Consider the following 19,580-nt stretch of genomic DNA (forward strand, 5'->3'; position numbering starts at 1 on the left):
AAATTATAATTTTAGCTGCATTTTTAACTAAGCTCCACCCATCAAAGACAAAAAGCCCAGGCTTTTTTTCCCTGATGCTGTGCAAAGCATGATGGGATTTCCTATGTTGTTATTCACTGGATGCAGTGAAAGTCATCACAACAGAAGAATCGATTTAAATAGATTAATATTCTATTTTACCAATAAACACACCAACAAAGTCAGAGCAAACACATTATAGCACATATAAAAGTGTATCCGAAGCGACATGTGACATGCTGAGATAAACATGTGTATGTACAGTGCCAAACATTAATAACCAGGCTGTTTTACTTGCTTTATTTTGCTGCCTGAGAGAGTTAAAGAGGAACTCCAGTGAAAATAATTTAATAAAAAAAAGTGCTTCATTTTTACAATAATTATGTATAAATGATTTAGTCAGTGTTTGCCCATTGTAAAATCTTTTAAATCCCTGATTTACATTCTGACATTTATCATATGGTGACATTTTTACTGCTGGCAGGTGATGTAGCTGCTGCATGCTTTTTTGGCAGTTGGAAACAGCTGTAAACAGCTATTTCCAACAATGCAACAAGGTTCACAAACAGGAAACTGCCAGGAGTACCACAGTACTCAGTTTCCTGTGGGAGTTCTTTCACCACAATATCAGTCACACAGCCCCCCCTGATGGTCTGTTTGTGAAAAGCAATAGATTTCTCATGTAAAAGGAGGTATCAGCTACTGATTGGGATAAAGTTCAATTCTTGGTCGGAGTTTCTCTTTAACCCTCCTGGCGGTATAAAAAAATACGCCAGGAGGCAGCGCGGCAGTTTTTTTTTAATTTTTTTTTTTCTATATCATGTAGCGAGCCCAGGGCTCGCTACATGATAGCCGCTGCTCAGCGGCATCCCCCCGCCCTCTTCGATCGCCTTCGGCGATCTCCGATCAGGAAATCCCGTTCAAAGAACGGGATTTCCTGGAGGGCTTCCCCCGTCGCCATGGCGACGGGCGGGATGACGTCACCGACGTCACTGACGTCGGGTCGTCATTGGGAGTCCCGGGCCACCCCTCGGCGCTGCCTGGCACTGATTGGCCAGGCAGCGCACGGGGTCTGGGGGGGGGGGGGGGCCACGCGCCGCACCGTATAGCGGCGATCGGGCGCGCAACGGCGGCGATCGGGGTGCTGGCGCAGCTAGCAAAGTGCTAGCTGCGTCCAGCAAAAAAAAAATTAAACAAATCGGCCCAGCAGGGCCTGAGCGGCACCCTCCGGCGGCTTACCCCGAACTACGTTCGGGGTTACCGCCAAGAAGGTTAAAGGACACTTGAGCCTAAAGGCTCTGGCATGAAGTAAAGGTGCAGTAGGGTAAAGGGGCAGAATCTAATACTTACCATGCCTCCCGCTCCCCTCTGTCACTCGCCGTTCTCCTCCGCTCAGTCTCGTTCACATCGACGACTCGGGCGACTCCAACCGCGGACATGCTGTATATCCATTCTGCTGGCCACACAGAGTAATGTCACAGGACAGGAGCGCACTTGCTCCCCCACGTCTTCAATCAACGTGCCCACAGGGACACAGCAGAGACTGACGGAGAGGAACAGGAGATGCGTTAAGCATTTGACTATGCCCCCCTACCCACTGCACCTTCACTTTTTACCACAGCCTTTTGGCTCTGGTATCCTTTCATTTCTACACATGGAAGCGTTAGCTTCTGACTCGTCGATACCTTGTCGAAAATATAGTAAACATCACCGATAAACAAATAATGGCCGTAAAGTTTTCCTGGCAGAATACAACTTCTGAGGACAGGGGAGAGATAAAATATATGAACTATTGACCTTTTTCTAAGTCTTGGACACTTATTATGCTGCCACTGAGCAGAGGCAACAAAACATTCAACCTACTTTGTAAACGTTTAAATAAGAAATAACACCATACGATATCTAAAAAAAAAGCACTTTTAAGAGTAGGAGCATAAATACAATTGTGTATCTCATCAGTTTATTTTCACCACAGGCTCACTTTACTGATACTACAATAAATGTGACGTGATCGGCATCTTTAAAGCAGAACTGAAAGAAAAAAAAAAGTGTTTCACTTACTTGGGGCTTCTGCCAGCCCCTTGCAGCCGTCCTGTCTCGTGCCGGTCCTCCATTCTCCCGCCGTCAGCTAATTTCGTTACTGTCGTACCGCTGACTTGTAAGCTGATGGCAACTGCACCCGCACGCCCCAAGCCACGCGCATCTTTCTTCTCGTTCCCGCCCACAATAGCGCCCTTTGCTGATAGTGCAGGATGCTATTGCAAGCGGAAACGCAAAGATACGCGTGGACCGGGGGGCGCAGTCGCCGGTAACAAAACTTGCTGGCAGCGGGGGAACGGAGGATCGTGAAGGACCAACGTGGGACAGGAAGGCTGCCAGGGGCTGGCAGAGGTTCCAAGTAAGTGAAAGCCTTTGTTTTTTTTTCTTTCAGTTCCGCTTTAAAGGGCAACTGAAGCAAGAGTTATATGGAGGCTGACATATTTATTTCCTTTTTAACAATGCACATTGCCTGGCTGTCTTGCTGATCCTCTGCCTTTACTTTTAGCCATAGCCCCTGAACAACATGCAGCAGATCCGGTGTTTCTGACATTATTGTCAGATCTGACAAGATTAGCTGCATGCTTGTTTCTGGTGTGATTCAGACACTTTAGCAGCCAAATAGATCAGCAGTGCTACCAGGCAATGTGTATGGTTTAAAAGGAAGTAAATATGGCAGCCTCCATATTATTCTCACTTCAGTTCCCCTTTAAGTAACAATCATGCTTACCCCAGGATGCTTCCGCTGTCACTTCTTCACTGAATCGGATTTCCACTGTGGGCGTTTGTTCTCCCTGCATAGGCTCTCCTATTTGCTTGGTAATGTCAGCACTCTGTACAGAACAAGGAGAATACACAGTATTTTTAGTCTGCAATGGACCTTATTCTGTAATGTAAGCTACAAATTACACAAAAGTGACATCTTTTCACTTCTCTGTACAAGAGTGACATTAGTATGCCCTGGACAGATTTACTATAAACAAAGTGGCCATTACTAATCCTAATTAGCTATTCAGTAGCACACAGGACCTGATGTTAATATGGACCTCTGTGTCTTCACTCTACTTTCTTAATTGAAAATTACTTTTCCGAAGCAGTGTACTTTAATATTACACTGTTATAACCCTTACTATGCTGTAGTATAGGTTTTTAGTGATGTCAGTGCACCCCCTCCTACACTGCGCCCTGAGGCTGGAGCCTCTCTCGCCTCTGCCTGGCCCTACGCCCCCTCCTACACTGCGCCCTGAGGCTGGAGCCTCTCTCCCCTCTGCCCAACCCCGGGCCCCTCCTACACTGCGCCCTGAGGCTAGAGCCTCTCTCTCCTCTGTCCCGCAGGGATGGTCGGAAATGCCAATTTCCGATTCCGCTGTAAATCCGCATTCCGCCAGTGCCAATTACCGATTCCGCTACCAATTTCCGCATTCCAATGCGGAATTTCCGGCGGAAAACGCGGAAATTCCACCCGACTTTAACACCGATTTTCTCAAAAACTATAAGGTCTTTTTGAAAACTTTTTTTTTTGCATCTTGTTCACAAGATTCTGTTTAATAAACCCTGAAAACTGTAATGTAAAATGCAGAAAACAGGCAGATGCAGATTTTCTGCATTTTACATTACAGTAAAAATCCACCGACTTTAGCGGTTAATAGCAAAGCCCCCGCAAGTCCTAGAAACACATTTTCAGGGTTTATTAAACTCTTTGCCGGTTATCCAGAGCTCAGCTCGGGGTAACCTGCATAGGTGGATTTCTCAGGCCCCGCTGTGGCGATTTTCAAAAAAATTTTTTCCCTACACGCAGCTACCACTTTGCTAGCTGAGTGTGGTATGCGATCGCCGCCGCTACTCGCCGATTCGCCGCTACCCGCCGCGCTGTCGGTGACGCCATCCCGCCCTGTCGCCATGGCGACCAGGGAAGCCCAGTAGGAAATCTCGTTCTGTACGGGCTTTCCTGCTTACTCTGATCGCCGGAGGCAATCGGAGTGGGTGAGGGGATGCCGCTGCTCTGCTGCCCCCTTGCCGCGGGAAGTGGACTGGCAAGGGGGTTAAACAAAATCTTGTAAACGAGATGCAAAAAAAAGTTTTCAAAAAGACCTTATAGTTTTTAAGAAAATCGATGTTAAAGTCGGGCGAAATTTCCGCGATTTCCGGCGGAAATCCGCCTACCGCACTTGTATTACCGATTTCCGCATCCCGATGCGGAAATGCAATTTCCGATCGGAATTTCGGAAATTGCATTTCCACGGAATCCGAATGAGCATCCCTAGTGCCCCGTCCCTCCTCCTACACTGCGCCCTGAGGCTGGAGCCTCTCTCCCCTCTGCCTCGGCCCTGCCCCCCCTCCTACACTGCGCCCTGAGGCTGGAGCCTCTCTCGCCTCTGCCTCGCCCTGCGCCCCCTCCTACACTGCGCCCTGAGGCTGGAGCCTCTCTCCCCTCTGCCTCGGCCCTGCCCCCCCTCCTACACTGCGCCCTGAGGCTGGAGCCTCTCTCGCCTCTGCCTCGCCCTGCGCCCCCTCCTACACTGCGCCCTGAGGCTGGAGCCTCTCTCCCCTCTGCCTCGGCCCTGCCCCCCCCTCCTACACTGCGCCCTGAGGCTGGAGCCTCTCTCGCCTCTGCCTCGCCCTGCGCCCCCTCCTACACTGCGCCCTGAGGCTGGAGCCTCTCTCCCCTCTGCCCTGCCCCCCCTCCTACACTGCGCCCTGAGGCTGGAGCCTCTCTCGCCTCTGCCTCGCCCTGCGCCCCCTTCTACACTGCGCCCTGAGGCTGGAGCCTCTCTCGCCTCTGCCTCGCCCTGCGCCCCCTCCTACACTGCGCCCTGAGGCTGGAGCCTCTCTCCCCTCTGCCTCAGCCCCACCCTGCACCCCTCCTACACTGCACCCTGGGCTAGAGCCTCTCTTGCCTCTGCCCCACCCTGCACCCCTTCCTACACTGCGCCCTGAGGCTGGAGCCTCCCTCTCCTCTGCCTCGCCCTGCACCCCTCCTACACTGTGCCCTGAGGCTGGAGCCTCTCTCTCCTCTGCCTCGGCCCTGTGCCCCCTCCTACACTGCGCCCTGAGACTGGAGCCTCTCTCTCCTCTGCCTCGGCCCTGCGCCCACTCCTACACTGCGCCCTGAGGCTGGAGCCTCTCTCCCCTCTGCCTCGGCCCTGTGCCCCCTCCTACACTGCGCCCTGAGGCTGGAGCCTCTCTCTCCTCTGCCTCGGCCCTGCGCCCACTCCTACACTGCGCCCTGAGGCTGGAGCCTCTCTCCCCTCTGCCTCGGCCCTGCCCCCCCTCCTACACTGCGCCCTGAGGCTGGAGCCTCTCTCTCCTCTGCCTCGGCCCTGCGCCCACTCCTACACTGCGCCCTGAGGCTGGAGCCTCTCTCCCCTCTGCCTCGGCCCTGCGCCCACTCCTACACTGCGCCCGGAGGCTGGAGCCTCTCTCCCCTCTGCCTCGGCCCTGTGCCCCCTCCTACACTGCGCCCTGAGGCTGGAGCCTCTCTCTCCTCTGCCTCGGCCCTGCGCCCACTCCTACACTGCGCCCTGAGGCTGGAGCCTCTCTCCCCTCTGCCTCGGCCCTGCCCCCCCTCCTACACTGCGCCCTGAGGCTGGAGCCTCTCTCTCCTCTGCCTCGGCCCTGCGCCCACTCCTACACTGCGCCCTGAGGCTGGAGCCTCTCTCCCCTCTGCCTCGGCCCTGTGCCCCCTCCTACACTGCGCCCTGAGACTGGAGCCTCTCTCTCTGCCCTGCGCCCACTCCTACACTGCGCCCTGAGGCTGGAGCCTCTCTCCCCTCTGCCTCGGCCCTGCCCCCCCTCCTACACTGCGCCCTGAGGCTGGAGCCTCTCTCGCCTCTGCCTCGCCCTGCGCCCCCTCCTACACTGCGCCCTGAGGCTGGAGCCTCTCTCCCCTCTGCCTCAGCCCCACCCTGCACCCCTCCTACACTGCACCCTGGGCTAGAGCCTCTCTTGCCTCTGCCCCACCCTGCACCCCCTCCTACACTGCGCCCTGAGGCTGGAGCCTCTCCCCCCTCTGCCTCGGCCCTGCCCCCCCTCCTACACTGCGCCCTGAGGCTGGAGCCTCTCTCGCCTCTGCCTCGCCCTGCACCCCTCCTACACTGTGCCCTGAGGCTGGAGCCTCTCTCTCCTCTGCCTCGCCCTGCACCCCTCCTACACTGTGCCCTGAGGCTGGAGCCTCTCTCTCCTCTGCCTCGGCCCTGTGCCCCCTCCTACACTGCGCCCTGAGACTGGAGCCTCTCTCTCCTCTGCCTCGGCCCTGCGCCCACTCCTACACTGCGCCCTGAGGCTGGAGCCTCTCTCCCCTCTGCCTCGGCCCTGCACCCCCTCCTACACTGCACCCTGAGGCTGGAACCTCTCTCCCCTCTGCCTCGCCCTGCACCCCCTCCTACACTGCGCCCTGAGGCTAGAGCCTCTCCCGCTTCTGCCCCCCCTCCTACACTGCGCCCTGAGGCTGGAGCCTCTCTCCCTTCTGCCTCGCCCTGCGCCCCCTCCTACACTGCGCCCTGAGGCTGGAGCCTCTCTCCCCTCTGCCTCGCCCTGCGCCCCCTCCTACACTGCACCCTGAGGCTGGAGCCTCTCTCGCCTCTGCCTCGCCCTGCGCCCCCTCCTACACTGCGCCCTGAGGCTGGAGCCTCTCTCGCCTCTGCCTCGCCCTGCGCCCCCTCCTACACTGCGCCCTGAGGCTGGAGCCTCTCTCGCCTCTGCCTCGCCCTGCGCCCCCTCCTACACTGCGCCCTGAGGCTGGAGCCTCTCTCGCCTCTGCCTCGCCCTGCGCCCCCTCCAACACTGCGCCCTGAGGCTGGAGCCTCTCTCGCTTCTGCCTCGCCCTGCGCCCCCTCCTACACTGCGCCCTGAGGCTGGAGCCTCTCTCGCCTCTGCCTCGCCCTGCGCCCCCTCCTACACTGCGCCCTGAGGCTGGAGCCTCTCTCGCCTCTGCCTCGCCCTGCGCCCCCTCCTACACTGCACCCTGAGGCTGGAGCCTCTCTCGCCTCTGCCTCGCCCTGCGCCCCCTCCTACACTGCGCCCTGAGGCTGGAGCCTCTCCCGCTTCTGAATTTGCCCCCCCCCCCCCTCCTATACTGCGCCCTGAGCCTGGAGCCTCTCCTGCTTCTGCCTCTGCCCTGGTCCCAACATATCATGGTCTCCTCTCAAGCTTGTAATACCACCATCTCCTGTCACTGTAAAATGAACCATTCCAAGCTCTCCACCAAGCCTCCATAATCTCCTCCCCCCTGCACACCAGTGACAAGAACAACTGCCTACTCTACTCCGCTTCCTCGAAACAGGTGGTTTCGGTGCTCGGCGAACCACTAAAACTAGGCGCCCTATAGCAGAAATGTAATTCTGCGCAGTGTGCGTAAGGGTAATTCGGGGCTTCGGCAGTTGATGGACCACGAATAACATCTCCCTCCGAGTTGCATCAACTTGGGGGGGGGGGGGGGGGGGGATAGTATTTAACTATAGTATTCCCCTCCAGTGACATGGACCATCGTCAGCTCTCCTCACAGCCTCCAGTACCTTATACCCCTCCCCTCCAGTGACATGGACCATCCTCAGCCCTCACCACAGCCTCCAGTACCTCCTCCTCCCTCCCCTCCAGTGACATGGAGCATCCTCAGCCCTCACCACAGCCTCCAGTACCTCATCCCCCCTCCCCTCCAGTGACATAAAGCATCCTCAGCTCTCCTCACAGCCTCCAGTACCTCATCCCCCCTCCCCTCCAGTGACATGGACCATCGTCAGCTCTCCTCACAGCCTCCAGTACCTTATACCCCTCCCCTCCAGTGACATGGAGCATCCTTAGCCCTCACCACAGCCTCCAGTACCTCCTCCTCCCTCCCCTCCAGTGACATGGACCATCCTCAGCTCTCCTCACAGCCTCCAGTACCTTATACCCCTCTCCTCCAGTGACATGGAGCATCCTCAGCCCTCACCACAGTCTCCAGTACCTCCTCCTCCCTCCCCTCCAGTGACATGGACCATCCTCAGCTCTCCTCACAACCTCCAGTACCTTATACCCCTCCCCTCCAGTGACATGGAGCATCCTCAGCCCTCACCACAGCCTCCAGTACCTCATCCCCCCCCCACCCACCTCCAGTGACATGGAGCATCCTCAGCCCTCACCACAGCCTCCAGTACCTCCTCCTCCCTCCCCTCCAGTGACATGGACCATCCTCAGCTCTCCTCACAACCTCCAGTACCTTATACCCCTCCCCTCCAGTGACATGGAGCATCCTCAGCCCTCACCACAGCCTCCAGTACCTCATCCCCCCCCCACCTCCAGTGACATGGAGCATTCTCAGCCCTCACCACAGCCTCCAGTAACTCCTCCTCCCTCCCCTCCAGTGACATGGAGCATCCTCAGCCCTCACCACAGCCTCCAGTACCTCCTCCTCCCTCCCCTCCAGTGACATGGAGCATCCTCAGCCCTCACCACAGCCTCCAGTACCTCCTCCTCCCTCCCCTCCAGTGACATGGTCCATCCTCAGCTCTCCTCCCCTCCAGTGACATGGAGCATCCTCTGCTCTCCTCCCCCCTCCCCTCCAGTGACATGGTGCATCCTCAGCTCTCATCCCCTCCCCTCCAGTGACATGGAGCATCCTCAGCTCTCCTCACAGCCTCCTCCCCCCTCCCTGAGTCCCCTCCAGTGACATGGTCCATCCTCACTCCTCTGCTCTCCTCACAGCTCTCCTCCCCCCTCCCCTCCAGTGACATGGAGCATCCTCAGCTCTCCTCACAGCCTCCTCCCCCCTCCCTGAGTCCCCTCCAGTGACATGGTCCATCCTCACTCCTCAGCTCTCCTCACAGCCTCCTCTCCCTCCCCTCCAGTGACATGGTCCATCCTCAGCTCTCCTCCCCCTCCCCTCCAGTGACATGGTCCATCCTCACTCCTCAGCTCTCCTCCTCCCGCCTTTTCTCTCTCGCATGACGTCACCGCTCCCCTCTCCGCCAGTAGCCGCGCCCCTCTGCCCCCGCACGTGACGTGTCCCCGCCCCCCGCTGCCAGTGAGGATGGCGGGGGATGGCGGAGCGGCGGACGGTCAGCAGCACAGCCTGGCGCTCTTCCTGCTCCTCCTCTCCCCGCCCGTCTCGGCTCGGCTGCTGGGGCTGCGGCCGGAGGACACGCTGGGCGGCCGGGTGTCGGTGGAGGGCGGCACGGTGCGGGCGGCGGAGGGGACCCGCTTCACGCTGCGCCTCTACGCCTCCTCCCCCTCCGCCTTCCGGAACGGCAGCCGCCTGGCCTTCGTGGAGGAGCCGGGCGGGGGGGAGGTGCGCTGCCGGGAGGAGGAGGGCGCCTCGGACGTGGAGGTGTTGGGCCCGCCGCGGCTCACCTCCTCCTCCTCGGCGCTGCTGGAGGTCCGGGTCCGGCGCCTGCGCAAGGGGGAGCGGGGCAAGCTCTACTCCCTCTGCGCCTTCGATGGGCGGAGCTGGGAGCACCTCGGGGGCGGGGCCTTCGCGCTGGAGGTGCGCGAGGAGGCGGAGCCAGTAGAAGGCATGGAGGTGTGGCTGAAAGTGGCCCTGGCCTTGCTGCTGCTGGCCTCCTCTGCGGTGCTGAGCGGTCTGCGCCTGGCGCTGCTGTCGCTGGACCCCGTGGAGCTCCGCATGCTGCAGAACAGCGGCTCCCCCGCAGAACGAGAACAGGCGCGCCGCGTGCAGTGGGTACGCGGCCGGGGCTCCTACCTGCTCTGCACGCTGCTGCTAGGCAACACGCTGGCTAACACCTCCCTGGCTGCCTTGCTGTACTACGCTGTCCTCCCTGCCCAGCAGCCCTGGCTGACTATTCTGGTCTGCGCCACCAGCGTCTTCCTCGTCGGCGAGGTGGCCCCTTACTCTGTGTGCAGCCGCCATGGCCTGGCTATCGCCGCCCGCTCGGTCTGGCTGACCCACCTGCTGATGGCCGTCACCTTCCCTATCTCCTTCCCACTCAGTCAGCTGCTGGACTGGGCGCTACGCCAGGAGATCAGCACCTTCTACACCCGGGAGAAGTTGCTGGAGATGCTGCGGGCCGCCGACCCCTACAACGACCTGGTGAAGGAGGAGCTGAACATCATCCAGGGGGCTCTGGAGCTTCGGACCAAGTCGGTGGAGGACGTGCTCACCCCGCTGGGCGACTGCTTCATGCTGCGTTACGACGCCGTGTTGGACTTTAGCACCGTGTCGGAGATCCTGCGGAGCGGTTACACCCGCATCCCGGTCTACGAGGGGGAGGACCGGGCCAATATCGTGGATATCCTCTTCGTCAAGGATCTGGCTTTCGTGGACCCGGATGACTGCACCCCTCTGAAGACGGTCACCCGCTTCTATCACCGCCCGCTGCACTGCGTCTTCCATGACACCCGGCTGGATGCTGTTCTGGAGGAGTTCAAGAAGGGTGAGAGGACATCGCATGGGAGACTGTAACCCCCAATGCTCTCATGTTACACATCGGCCCATATCCTAGTTACTTTTCTCCTGAGTTTATCAATAAAATACCTTTAAAGGATATCCAAGGTGGAATTAAACAGTTTGCGTTTACCTGGGGCTTCTTCCAACCCCCATAGTCTTGTAGGCCCCTCGCTGGCCTGTTGATCCGCTGTCAGTCCTGGTAAAGTCCTCGAGCTGTTTTGTGCATCTGCAGACCCAGGGCTGAATCTCTTTGATAGGGATCCCTTGGCCAGGAGCGTTCTGCACATGCGCAGGTCATTATCCTCCCTAGGTGTATGATTACTTTTGGATTTTAGGGTCTAAAAGCGATGCAATTTTTCACAAGCTTTTAGACCCTAGAAGCAGGAGGAAAAAACCCATACCGCTAGATTACGAGAGCCCTGCACATTACCGCCTCTGAATCCAGCGCTGCAATTCTCCCTCCGTCCACACGGTGGTGCTGTACCCCTATAGTTAGATCGCTGTCTTTCAGCATGATGACTGACTGCAATCTCACCTGAGGGATCGAGAGCCTCCATGGACTGGAAGAAGACTGGCAGTGCATCTGCACAATGCTCCTAGTTACGGGTGTGTGAATAAGGAGGCAGTCCTCCGGGTCAGCATATGTGCAGTAGCTCCCGACTCAGCTGAGTCGAGACCTTTACCGGGCCTGATAGCGGGTCAATAAAGGGTACCGAGAGGTCAGCGAGAGACCTACAAGACTACGGGGGCTGGAAGAAGCCCTAGATAAGTAAAAGCAAACTTAAATTCTGTCTTGGATATTCTTTAAGGCTTCCTGCATGCAAGAAAATACTCAAAATAAGTTTTATACTACTAGTTAGTACTTTTTCAATTGCTAGGTGCTGATATGTTATTTTTTGATAAGAAAAATTCTCTTCTGGGAGAAAATTCAAGAGAAAAAGTGAATTAGATGAGGGCCATTATATGCTTTATGGTAGGCTGCATCCAAATCTCAGCATCCCCATCAGAAGAATGAACTGGCGTGTTTTGCATCTGTGCTGCTGTGTACATCAGCATCCCTTACTCCCTAATTCATTATACTCAGCATCAGGACCATCACATCTAGCTCTCTCCACATCAGCATCTCTTACTCCCTAATTCATTATACTCAGCATCAGGACCATCACATCTAGCTCTCTCCCCATCAGCATCCCTTACTCCCTAATTCATTATACTCAGCATCAGGACCATCACATCTAGCTCTCTCCCCATCAGCATCCCTTACTCCCTAATTATACTCAGCATCAGGACCATCACATCTAGCTCTCTACACATCAGCATCCCTTACTCCCTAATTCATTATACTCAGCATCAGGACCATCGCATCTAGCTCTCTACACATCAGCATCCCTTACTCCCTAATTCATTATACTCAGCATCAGGACCATCACATCTAGCTCTCTCCCCATCAGCATCCCTTACTCCCTAATTCATTATACTCAGCATCAGGACCATCACATCTAGCTCTCTCCCCATCAGCATCCCTTACTCCCTAATTCATTATACTCAGCATCAGGACCATCACATCTAGCTCTCTCCACATCAGCATCTCTTACTCCCTAATTCATTATACTCAGCATCAGGACCATCACATCTAGCTCTCTCCCCATCAGCATCCCTTACTCCCTAATTCCTTATACTCAGCATCAGGACCATCACATCTAGCTCTCTCCACATCAGCATCCCTTACTCCCTAATTCATTATACTCAGCATCAGGACCATCGCATCTAGCTCTCTACACATCAGCATCCCTTACTCCCTAATTCATTATATTCAGCATCAGGACCATCACATCTAGCTCTCTCCACATCAGCATCCCTTACTCCCTAATTCATTATATTCAGCATCAGGACCATCACATCTAGCTCTCTACACATCAGCATCCCTTACTCCCTAATTCATTATACTCAGCATCAGGACCATCACATCTAGCTCTCTCCACATCAGCATCCCTTACTCCCTAATTATACTCAGCATCAGGACCATCACATCTAGCTCTCTCCCCATCAGCATCCCTTACTCCCTAATTCATTATACTCAGCATCAGGACCATCACATCTAGCTCTCTCCACATCAGCATCCCTTACTCCCTAATTCATTATACTCAGCATCAGGACCATCACATCTAGCTCTCTCCACATCAGCATCCCTTACTCCCTAATTATACTCAGCATCAGGACCATCACATCTAGCTCTCTCCCCATCAGCATCCCTTACTCCCTAATTATACTCAGCATCAGGACCATCACATCTAGCTCTCTCCCCATCAGCATCCCTTACTCCCTAATTCATTATACTCAGCATCAGGACCATCACATCTAGCTCTCTCCACATCAGCATCCTTTACTCCCTAATTCATTATACTCAGCATCAGGACCATCACATCTAGCTCTCTCCACATCAGCATCTCTTACTCCCTAATTCATTATACTCAGCATCAGGACCATCACATCTAGCTCTCTCCACATCAGCATCCCTTACTCCCTAATTCATTATACTCAGCATCAGGACCGTCACATCTAGCTCTCTCCACATCAGCATCCCTTACTCCCTAATTCATTATACTCAGCATCAGGACCATCACATCTAGCTCTCTCCACATCAGCATCCCTTACTCCCTAATTATACTCAGCATCAGGACCATCACATCTAGCTCTCTCCCCATCAGCATCCCTTACTCCCTAATTCATTATACTCAGCATCAGGACCATCGCATCTAGCTCTCTACACATCAGCATCTCTTACTCCCTAATTCATTATACTCAGCATCAGGACCATCGCATCTAGCTCTCTCCACATCAGCATCCCTTACTCCCTAATTCATTATACTCGGCATCAGGACCATCACATCTAGCTCTCTCCACATCAGCATCCCTTACTCCCTAATTATACTCAGCATCAGGACCATCACATCTAGCTCTCTACACATCAGCATCCCTTACTCCCTAATTCATTATATTCAGCATCAGGACCATCACATCTAGCTCTCTCCACATCAGCATCCCTTACTCCCTAATTCATTATACTCAGCATCAGGACCATCACATCTAGCTCTCTCCACATCAGCATCCCTTACTCCCTAATTCATTATATTCAGCATCAGGACCATCACATCTAGCTCTCTCCACATCAGCATCCCTTACTCCCTAATTCATTATATTCAGCATCAGGACCATCACATCTAGCTCTCTACACATCAGCATCCCTTACTCCCTAATTCATTATACTCAGCATCAGGACCATCACATCTAGCTCTCTCCACATCAGCATCCCTTACTCCCTAATTATACTCAGCATCAGGACCATCGCATCTAGCTCTCTACACATCAGCATCTCTTACTCCCTAATTCATTATACTCAGCATCAGGACCATCACATCTAGCTCTCTCCACATCAGCATCCCTTACTCCCTAATTATACTCAGCAACAGGACCATCACATCTAGCTCTCTACACATCAGCATCCCTTACTCCCTAATTCATTATACTCAGCATCAGGACCATCGCATCTAGCTCTCTACACATCAGCATCTCTTACTCCCTAATTCATTATACTCAGCATCAGGACCATCACCTAGACAACCTCTAGCTCTATGCTTATAAGCATCCCTTACTCCCTAATTCATTATACTCAGCATCAGGACCATCACCTAGACAACATCTAGCTCTCTCCACATCAGCATCCCTTACTCCCCAATTCCTTATACTCAGCATCAGGACCATCACATAGACAACCTCCTGCTCTTATGCTTATAAGCATCCCTTACTCCCCAATTCCTTATACTCAGCATCAGGACCATCACCTAGACAACCTCTAGCTCTATGCTTATAAGCATCCCTTACTCCCTAATTCCTTATACTCAGCATCAGGACCATCACATCTAGCTCTCTCCACATCAGCATCCCTTACTCCCTAATTCCTTATACTCAGCATCAGGACCATCACATCTAGCTCTCTCCCCATCAGCATCCCTTACTCCCTAATTCCTTATACTCAGCATCAGGACCATCACATCTAGCTCTCTCCCCATCAGCATCCCTTACTCCCTAATTCATTATACTCAGCATCAGGACCATCACATCTAGCTCTCTACACATCAGCATCTCTTACTCCCTAATTCATTATACTCAGCATCAGGACCATCACATCTAGCTCTCTCCACATCAGCATCCCTTACTCCCTAATTCATTATATTCAGCATCAGGACCATCACATCTAGCTCTCTACACATCAGCATCTCTTACTCCCTAATTCATTATACTCGGCATCAGGACCATCACATCTAGCTCTCTACACATCAGCATCCCTTACTCCCTAATTCATTATACTCAGCATCAGGACCATCACATCTAGCTCTCTCCCCATCAGCATCCCTTACTCCCTAATTCATTATACTCAGCATCAGGACCATCACATCTAGCTCTCTCCACATCAGCATCCCTTGTTCCCTAATTCATTATACTCAGCATCAGGACCATCACATCTAGCTCTCTCCACATCAGCATCCCTTACTCCCTAATTCATTATACTCAGCATCAGGACCATCACATCTAGCTCTCTCCACATCAGCATCCCTTACTCCCTAATTCATTATACTCAGCATCAGGACCATCGCATCTAGCTCTCTACACATCAGCATCCCTTACTCCCTAATTCATTATACTCAGCATCAGGACCATCACATCTAGCTCTCTCCCCATCAGCATCCCTTACTCCCTAATTCATTATACTCAGCATCAGGACCATCACATCTAGCTCTCTCCACATCAGCATCCCTTACTCCCTAATTCATTATATTCAGTATCAGGACCATCACATCTAGCTCTCTCCACATCAGCATCCCTTACTCCCTAATTCATTATACTCAGCATCAGGACCATCACATCTAGCTCTCTCCACATCAGCATCCCTTACTCCCTAATTCATTATACTCAGCATCAGGACCATCACATCTAGCTCTCTCCACATCAGCATCCCTTACTCCCTAATTATACTCAGCATCAGGACCATCACATCTAGCTCTCTCCCCATCAGCATCCCTTACTCCCTAATTCATTATACTCAGCATCAGGACCATCGCATCTAGCTCTCTACACATCAGCATCTCTTACTCCCTAATTCATTATACTCAGCATCAGGACCATCGCATCTAGCTCTCTCCACATCAGCATCCCTTACTCCCTAATTCATTATACTCGGCATCAGGACCATCACATCTAGCTCTCTCCACATCAGCATCCCTTACTCCCTAATTATACTCAGCATCAGGACCATCACATCTAGCTCTCTACACATCAGCATCTCTTACTCCCTAATTCATTATACTCAGCATCAGGACCATCACATCTAGCTCTCTCCACATCAGCATCCCTTACTCCCTAATTCATTATATTCAGCATCAGGACCATCACATCTAGCTCTCTCCACATCAGCATCCCTTACTCCCTAATTCATTATACTCAGCATCAGGACCATCACATCTAGCTCTCTCCACATCAGCATCCCTTACTCCCTAATTCATTATATTCAGCATCAGGACCATCACATCTAGCTCTCTCCACATCAGCATCCCTTACTCCCTAATTCATTATATTCAGCATCAGGACCATCACATCTAGCTCTCTCCCCATCAGCATCCCTTACTCCCTAATTCATTATATTCAGCATCAGGACCATCACATCTAGCTCTCTACACATCAGCATCCCTTACTCCCTAATTCATTATACTCAGCATCAGGACCATCACATCTAGCTCTCTCCACATCAGCATCCCTTACTCCCTAATTATACTCAGCATCAGGACCATCGCATCTAGCTCTCTACACATCAGCATCTCTTACTCCCTAATTCATTATACTCAGCATCAGGACCATCACATCTAGCTCTCTCCACATCAGCATCCCTTACTCCCTAATTATACTCAGCATGAGGACCATCACATCTAGCTCTCTACACATCAGCATCCCTTACTCCCTAATTCATTATACTCAGCATCAGGACCATCGCATCTAGCTCTCTACACATCAGCATCTCTTACTCCCTAATTCATTATACTCAGCATCAGGACCATCACCTAGACAACCTCTAGCTCTCTGCTCATCAGCATCCCTTACTCCCTAATTCATTATACTCAGCATCAGGACCATCACCTAGACAACATCTAGCTCTCTCCACATCAGCATCCCTTACTCCCCAATTCCTTATACTCAGCATCAGGACCATCACATAGACAACCTCCTGCTCTTATGCTTATAAGCATCCCTTACTCCCCAATTCCTTATACTCAGCATCAGGACCATCACCTAGACAACCTCTAGCTCTATGCTTATAAGCATCCCTTACTCCCTAATTCCTTATACTCAGCATCAGGACCATCACATCTAGCTCTCTCCACATCAGCATCCCTTACTCCCTAATTCCTTATACTCAGCATCAGGACTATCACATCTAGCTCTCTCCCCATCAGCATCCCTTACTCCCTAATTCCTTATACTCAGCATCAGGACCATCACATCTAGCTCTCTCCCCATCAGCATCCCTTACTCCCTAATTCATTATACTCAGCATCAGGACCATCACATCTAGCTCTCTCCCCATCAGCATCCCTTACTCCCTAGTTCAATATACTCAGCATCAGGACCATCACATCTAGCTCTCTCCCCATCAGCATCCCTTACTCCCTAATTCATTATACTCAGCATCAGGACCATCACATCTAGCTTTCTCCACATCAGCATCCCTTACTCCCTAATTCATTATACTCAGCATCAGGACCATCACATCTAGCTTTCTCCACATCAGCATCCCTTACTCCCTAATTCATTATACTCAGCATCAGGACCATCACATCTAGCTCTCTCCCCATCAGCATCCCTTACTCCCTAATTCATTATACTCAGCATCAGGACCATCACATCTAGCTCTCTCCACATCAGCATCCCTTACTCCCTAATTCATTATACTCAGCATCAGGACCATCACATCTAGCTCTCTCCACATCAGCATCCCTTACTCCCTAATTCATTATACTCAGCATCAGGGCCATCACATCTAGCTCTCTCCCCATCAGCATCCCTTACTCCCTAATTCATTATACTCAGCATCAGGACCATCACATCTAGCTCTCTCCACATCAGCATCCCTTACTCCCTAATTCATTATACTCAGCATCAGGACCATCACATCTAGCTCTCTCCCCATCAGCATCCCTTACTCCCTAATTCATTATACTCAGCATCAGGACCATCACATCTAGCTCTCTCCACATCAGCATCCCTTACTCCCTAATTCATTATATTCAGCATCAGGACCATCACATCTAGCTCTCTCCACATCAGCATCCCTTACTCCCTAATTCATTATACTCAGCATCAGGACCATCACATCTAGCTCTCTCCACATCAGCATCCCTTACTCCCTAATTCATTATACTCAGCATCAGGACCATCACATCTAGCTCTCTCCACATCAGCATCCCTTACTCCCTAATTCATTATACTCAGCATCAGGACCATCACATCTAGCTCTCTCCACATCAGCATCCCTTACTCCCTAATTATACTCAGCATCAGGACCATCACATCTAGCTCTCTCCACATCAGCATCTCTTGCTCTGATTTACTGCATTCAGCTCTGAGTTCATTGGCATCCCTCCATTCCTGTCTCCTACTACTCAGCATCAGGACCATTATAGCCCTCTCTCCTTTATTTATATTAATCCAGCTCAGTATCCTTTACTCCCTGTGTCTTAAAAACATTACCAGAAGTGAGGGATGTGGAGGCTGATGTATTTCCTTTTAAACAATGCACATTGCCTGGCTATCCTGCTGATCCTCTGCCTCTAATACTTTCAACCGTAGACCCTGAACAAGCATGCAGCAGATCAGAGATGTTTCTGACGTCTCACAGGATTAGCTGCATGCTTGTTTCAGGCGAATGATTCAGACACTACTGCAGCCAAGGAGATCAGCAGGACAGCCAGGCAACCGGTTTATAAATGAATTAAACAGGGCAGCCCTCATATTGCTGTCACTTCAGGTGTCCTTTAATGTTCAGCTTAGAGACTTCTGGCTCGACTGGCTTTGTTTCCAGCATTGCCTCAGCACACTCATCCCCGGCCGGCTGAGTTCTGCATTCAGGGTGCTTCTCTTCTCGGCTGGTCCTCTTTAGCCTCAGCAATCTCCCTTCTACCTATTTGTGACTTCCATATACTTGATTTACATTCGCATCATCACTGTCACTCTGTGTGCATGTATTTTTTTTCTGGCTCCTTCAGTTTATTTCACTTTAGCCTTGCTTGTGTCCTCTCTTGCACAGCATCCCTTCTCCCTGCTCTCCAGCACAGCATCCCTTCTCCCTGCTCTCCAGCACAGCATCCCTTCTCCCTGCTCTCCAGCACAGCGTCCCTTCTCCCTGCTCTCCAGCACAGCGTCCCTTCTCCCTGCTCTCCAGCACAGCATCCCTTCTCCCTGCTCTCCAGCACAGCGTCCCTTCTCCCTGCTCTCCAGCACAGCATCCCTTCTCCCTGCTCTCCAGCACAGCGTCCCTTCTCCCTGCTCTCCAGCACAGCGTCCCTTCTCCCTGCTCTCCAGCACAGCGTCCCTTCTCCCTGCTCTCCAGCACAGCGTCCCTTCTCCCTGCTCTCCAGCACAGCGTCCCTTCTCCCTGCTCTCCAGCACAGCGTCCCTTCTCCCTGCTCTCCAGCACAGCGTCCCTTCTCCCTGCTCTCCAGCACAGCGTCCCTTCTCCCTGCTCTCCAGCACAGCGTCCCTTCTCCCTGCTCTCCAGCACAGCGTCCCTTCTCCCTGCTCTCCAGCACAGCGTCCCTTCTCCCTGCTCTCCAGCACAGCGTCCCTTCTCCCTGCTCTCCAGCACAGCGTCCCTTCTCCCTGCTCTCCAGCACAGCGTCCCTTCTCCCTGCTCTCCAGCACAGCGTCCCTTCTCCCTGCTCTCCAGCACAGCGTCCCTTCTCCCTGCTCTCCAGCGCAGCGTCCCTTCTCCCTGCTCTCCAGCACAGCGTCCCTTCTCCCTGCTCTCCAGCACAGCGTCCCTTCTCCCTGCTCTCCAGCACAGCGTCCCTTCTCCCTGCTCTCCAGCACAGCGTCC

At 53.0% G+C, this 19,580-nt stretch overlaps 1 protein-coding gene across 2 annotated transcripts in view; it reads left to right on the forward strand.

Moving 5' to 3' along the window:
- Positions 1-9,044: 9,044 nt before the first annotated feature.
- The window catches only part of CNNM1 (cyclin and CBS domain divalent metal cation transport mediator 1), an 89,840-nt gene continuing 79,304 nt past the window's right edge, over positions 9,045-19,580 (forward strand). For both annotated transcript variants that reach the window (XM_068257895.1, XM_068257896.1), the window contains exon 1: positions 9,045-10,421. In XM_068257895.1, coding sequence (XP_068113996.1) covers positions 9,062-10,421 — 1,360 coding nt within the window. In that variant the 5' untranslated portion in view covers positions 9,045-9,061. The remainder of the gene's footprint in view (positions 10,422-19,580) is intronic.

The sequence above is a fragment of the Hyperolius riggenbachi genome, chromosome 10 (assembly GCF_040937935.1).
Source record: "Hyperolius riggenbachi isolate aHypRig1 chromosome 10, aHypRig1.pri, whole genome shotgun sequence".
In the NCBI taxonomy this organism is placed as follows: Eukaryota; Metazoa; Chordata; class Amphibia; order Anura; family Hyperoliidae; genus Hyperolius; species Hyperolius riggenbachi.